At 63.4% G+C, this 5,180-nt stretch overlaps 1 protein-coding gene across 1 annotated transcript; it reads right to left on the bottom strand.

Annotated features, from left to right (window-relative positions):
* Nucleotides 1–1,044: 1,044 nt before the first annotated feature.
* On the bottom strand, nt 1,045–4,459 carry LOC134168485 (mitogen-activated protein kinase kinase kinase 11-like). The gene is made up of 2 exons (XM_062628215.1): nt 3,793–4,459; nt 1,045–1,232 (listed from the first exon to the last, which is right to left on the bottom strand). The coding sequence occupies exons 1-2, from the start codon at nt 4,457–4,459 to the stop codon at nt 1,048–1,050; spliced, it is 852 nt and encodes a 283-aa protein (XP_062484199.1). The 3' UTR covers nt 1,045–1,047.
* Nucleotides 4,460–5,180: the final 721 nt, after the last annotated feature.

Here is a 5,180-nt window from a genome sequence, read left to right on the forward strand (position 1 = left end):
CACCCCCACCCCATGGGCTCCCATCACCCCAAGGGCACCCCAGGGCCCCCCATCACCCCCACCCTATGGATCACCCCATGGGCTCCCACTCCAAGGGTCCCCATCACCCCATGGGCACCCCATGGGCTCCCCCCCACGTTCTCCCATCACCCCATGCATCAACCCCACCCCATGGATCACCCCATGGGCTCCCATCGCCCCCACCCCATGGGCTCCCATCACCCCCACCCCATGGATCACCCCACGTTCTCCCATCACCCCATGGGCTCCCATCACCCCCACCCCACGTTCTCCCATCACCCCATGCATCACCCCATGGGCCCCCATCACCCCATGGGTCCCCATCACCCCATGGGTCACCCCACGTTCTCCCATCACCCCATGGGCTCTCACCCCATGGGCCCCCATCACCCCATGGGTCACCCCACGTTCTCCCATCACCCCATGGGCTCTCACCCCATGGGTCCCCATCACCCCATGGGTCCCCATCACCCCATGCATCACCCCATGGGTCTCCCATCACCCCATGGGTCCCCATCACCCCATGGATCACCCCACGTTCTCCCATCACCCCAAGGGTCCCCATCACCCCATGGGCTCCCATCACCCCATGCATCACCCCACGTTCTCCCATCACCCCATGGGCTCTCACCCCATGGGTCCCCATCACCCCATGCATCACCCCATGGGCCCCCATCACCCCATGGGTCCCCATCACCCCATGAATCACCCCACGTTCTCCCATCACCCCATGGGCTCTCACCCCATGGGTCCCCATCACCCCATGGGTCCCCAGCACCCCATGCATCACCCCACGTTCTCCCATCACCCCACGTTCTCCCATCACCCCATGGGCCCCCATCACCCCATGCATCACCCCAAGGGTCCCCATCACCCCATGCATCACCCCACGTTCTCCCATCACCCCATGGGCTCTCACCCCATGGGTCCCCATCACCCCATGGGCTCTCACCCCATGGGTCCCCATCACCCCATGCATCACCCCATGGGCCCCCATCACGCCATGGGTCCCCATCACCCCATGCATCACCTCCAGACGTCGCTGCCCTTGGAGAAGGTGGATGCCCGGATGACCTCCGGCGCCATCCAGGGGTAGGTCCCGGCCGCGCTCATCTTGGTCGTGCGCTGCCACTCGCGGGCCAGCCCCAGGTCCGTGATCTTCAGCGTCTTCCCGCTCACGTCGTCCCCGTCCAGCGGCTGCGCCAGGAGCACTGCGGGAGCGGGGCGGGGATGGGAACGGGAACGGGGATGGGAACGGGGAAGGGAGCGGGGAAGGGAACGGGGATGGGAACGGGGACGGGAAAGGGAACGGGAACAGGGACGGGGACGGGGACGGGAACGGGGACGGGAACGGGGACGGGAACGGGGACGGGAACGGGATGGGAACAGGAAAGGGAACGGGAGAGGGAATGGGAAAGGGAACAGGGATGGGAAGGGGAACAGGAACGGGAGAGGGAAAAGGAACGTGAAAGGGAATGGGAAGGGGAAAGGGAGCAGGAACGGGAAAGGGAACGGGGACGGAAACGGAAATGGGAAAGGGAACGGGAGAGGGAGAGGGAACGGGAAAGGGAACAGGAACGGGAAAAGGAAAGGGAACGGGGATGGAAACGGGAAAGGGAACGGGAAAAAGGAACGGGAAAAGGGAACGGGATCGGGAATGGGAACGGGAAAGGGAACGGGAACAGGAAAAGGGAACGGGAAAAGGGAACAGGAACGGGAAAAGGGAAAGGGAACGGGAGCGGGAAAGGGAGCGGGAAAGGGAGCGGGAAAGGGAGCGGGAAAGGGAGCGGGAAAGGGAGCGGGAACGGGAAAAGGGAACGGGAAAAGGGAACGGGAAAAGGGAACGGGAAAGGGATCGGGAAAGGGATCGGGAAAGAGAATGGGAAAAGGGAAAGGGAAAAGGGAAAGGGAGCGGGAAAAGGAACGGGAACGGGAAAAGGGAGCGGGAGAGGGAACGGGAAAGGGAGCGGGAAAGGGATTGGGAATGAGAACGGGAAAGGGAATTGGAAAAGGGAAAAGGAACGGGAACGGGAAAAGGGATTGGGAAAGGGAGCGGGAAAGGGAGCGGGAAAGGGAACGGGAAAGGGAATGGGAATGGGAACAGGAATAGGAAAGGGAGCGGGAAAGGGAACGGGAGAGGGAAAGGGAAAAGGAAAGGGAATGGGAGCGGGAACGGGAACAGGAATGGGACCACGTGGTCACAGCCCCGCAAGGGCCCCAGGGACCCCCAGCCCCAAGGGCTGCCCCCGGCACTGAGCACCCCGCGGTGCCCCCATCACCCCCCATGGCACAGGAGCCAGCGGCGCCCCGTGACCCCAGCACCCATGGGTACCCATTGCCCCCAGCACCCCCAGTACCCAGTGATGCCCCATTGCCCCAGTGGGTGCCCATTGCCCCCAGCACCCAGTGATGCCCCATTACCCCATGACCACCAGCACCCTTGGGTACCCATTGCCCCCATGGGTGCCCCAGCACCCAGCAATGCCCCATTACCCCAATGGGTGCCCCATGCCCCCAAGCACCCATGGGTACCCAATGCCCCCAGAAGCCAGGGATGCCCCATGACCCCCAGCACCCATGGGTACCCATTGCCCCCACAACTGCCCCAGCACACAGCGATGCCCCATTACCCCAATGGGTGCCCCGTGACCCCAGCACACACAGGTACCCCTTGCCCCCAGCACCCAGGGATGCCTCAATACCCCAATGGGTGCCCAGTGTCCCCCAGCATCCATGGGTACCCATTGCCCCCATCACCCCCATTACCACCATCACCCCCATGAGTACCCATTACCCCAATGGGTCCAACTCACCCCCATTGTTCCCATCACCCCTATTGCTCCGCATGACACCAATGGGTACCCATTGCCCCCATCACCCCCATTGCCCCCATCACCCCCATTGCCCCCCATCATCCCCATTGCTCCCCATCACCCCCATGGGTACCCATTACCCCAATAGGTCCCATTCACACCTATTGGTCCCCATCATCTCTATTGATCCCCATTACACCCATTGCCCCCATCAACCCCATCACCCCCATTGGGTCCATCACCCCCATTTCTCCCCATCACCCTTATAAGTACCCATGACTCCAATGGGTCCCATTCACCCCCATTGTCCCCATCACCTCCACTTCCCACCATCACCCCCCTTGCCCCCATCACCCCCCCCCATTTCCCCCATCACCCCCATTGCCCCATTTCCTCCATCACCCTCATTTCCCCCATCACCCCCATTGCCCCATCTCCAACATCACCCCATTTCTCCCCCATCACCCCCATTGCCCCATCTCCCCCATTTCTCCCCCATCACCCCCATTTCCCATCACCCCCATTTCTCCTCCCATTTCCCCCATCATCCCCATTACCCCATTTCTCCCCCATCACCCCCATTTCCCCATCACCCCCATTTCCCCCATCACCCCATCACCCCCCCCCATCACCCCCATTCCCCCATCACCCCCATTTCCCATCACCCCCATTTCTCCATCACCCCATTTCTCCCATCACCCTCATTTCTCCCATCACCCCATCCCCATTTCTCCCTCATCCCCATTTCTCCCCCGTCACCCCCATTGCCCCATTTCCCCCATCATCCCATTTCTCCCCCATCACCCCCATTGCCCCATTTCCCCCATCATCCCATTTCTCCCCCATCACTCCCATTTCCCCCATCACCCCCATTTCCCCCATCATCCCCATTTCCCATCACCCCCATTCCCCCCCCATCACCCCATTCCCCCCCATTCCCCCCCCCCCCACCTCTCACCATTGCTAGACTTAAGGTCCCGGTGCAGGAGAGGCACGGGGGTACCGGCGTGCAGGTACCGCATCCCCGTGGCCACTTGCCGAGCCCAATCGAGCAGCACAACCGGGGGCACCCTGCGGCCGGCGAGGGCTCTGTTCAGGGGTCCCCCAGCCGCGAACTCCATGACGAGGCAGAGGTGGGGGGGATCGAGGCACACGGCCCTCAGAGCCACCACGTTGGGATGCCGGAGCCTCGCGTAGAGCCGAGCCTCCCGCCGCAGGCTCGCAGCCCCCGCAGCCCCGGCGTCCCCCCGAGCCGCCTTCACCGCTACCACTTCGCCCCTCCACGTCCCTCGGAACACCCGCCCGAAGCCGCCAGCTCCGATCAGCTCCTCCAAACGCAGCTCCGCGAACGCCGCCCGAGCCGGCTCCGCGCACGGCAGCGGAGGGGATGGGGAACGGGAACCGGGGGGGGATGAAGGGGAACGGGAACGGGAACCGGGGGGGGATGAAGGGGATGGCGAACGGGAACCGGGAGGGGATGAAGGGGAACGGGAACCGCGGGGGGATGAAGGGGACCGGGAACCGAGGGGGGATGAAGGGGATGGGGACCGGGAGCCGGGAGGGGATGAAGGGGAACGGGAACCGGGGGGGGATGAAGGGGATGGGGGTGCCCAGGCCCAATCCATGGCAAACCCCCCCGCGGGTCCTATAGGGGTGCCCCGGGGGGAGGGGGGGGGCTGGGTTATAGGAGCCTAAGGAGGTCCTAGGGGTGCCCAGGGGGTTCTAGGGGTGCCTCCTGTAGGAGCCTAAGGAGGTCCTAGGGGTGCCTGGGTTATAGGAGCCTAAGGAGGTCCTATGGGTGCTCAGGCAGTTCTAGGGGTGCCTCCTATAGGAGCCCAAAGAAGCCCTATGGGTGCTCAGGCAGTTCTAGGGGTGCCTCCTATAGGAGCCCAAAGAGGCCCTATGGGTGCCCAGGCAGTTCTAGGGGTGCCTCCTGTAGGAGCCTAAGGATGCCCTATGGGTGCCCGAGCAGGTCTTATGGGTGCCCAGGGGTTCTAGGGGTGTATCCTATAGGAGCCTAAGGAGGTCCTATGGGTGCCTGGGTTATAGGAGCCTAAAGAGGTCCTATGGTTGCCCCGGGGGTCCTATGGGTGCCCAGGGGTTCTAAGGGTGTCTCCTATAGGAGCCAAAGAGGTCCTACGGGTGTCTGGGTTATAGGAGCCTAAGGAGGACCTATGGGTGTCAGGACAGGTCCTATGGGTGCCCAGAGGCTCCTACAGCAGCCCTATAGGGGTCTGTGGGCACCAGGGACTCCTATGGGTGCAATAGGGGGATCCCCATGGAAGCGCTGTAGAGGTCACCCTATAGGTGCTGCCTATAGGTGCTGGGGGTCCCACTGGGGCACGG

The sequence above is a fragment of the Pezoporus occidentalis genome, unplaced genomic scaffold (genome assembly GCF_034315485.1).
Source record: "Pezoporus occidentalis ecotype Australia unplaced genomic scaffold, CSIRO_AGI_Poc_V1 ctg3103, whole genome shotgun sequence".
Classification (NCBI taxonomy): domain Eukaryota; kingdom Metazoa; phylum Chordata; class Aves; order Psittaciformes; family Psittacidae; genus Pezoporus; species Pezoporus occidentalis.

What these genes read in the sequence shown, in the direction of transcription:
- LOC134168485 (XM_062628215.1), bottom strand. Translation starts at nt 4,459, where the DNA reads ATGGATTGGGCCTGGGCACCCCCATCCCCTTCATCCCCCCCCGGTTCC. An exon ending in GGACCTTAAGTCTAGCAATG is followed by an intron (nt 1,233 to 3,792) that starts GTGAGAGGTGGG and finishes CCGCTCCCGCAG; the next exon opens with TGCTCCTGGCGCAGCCGCTG.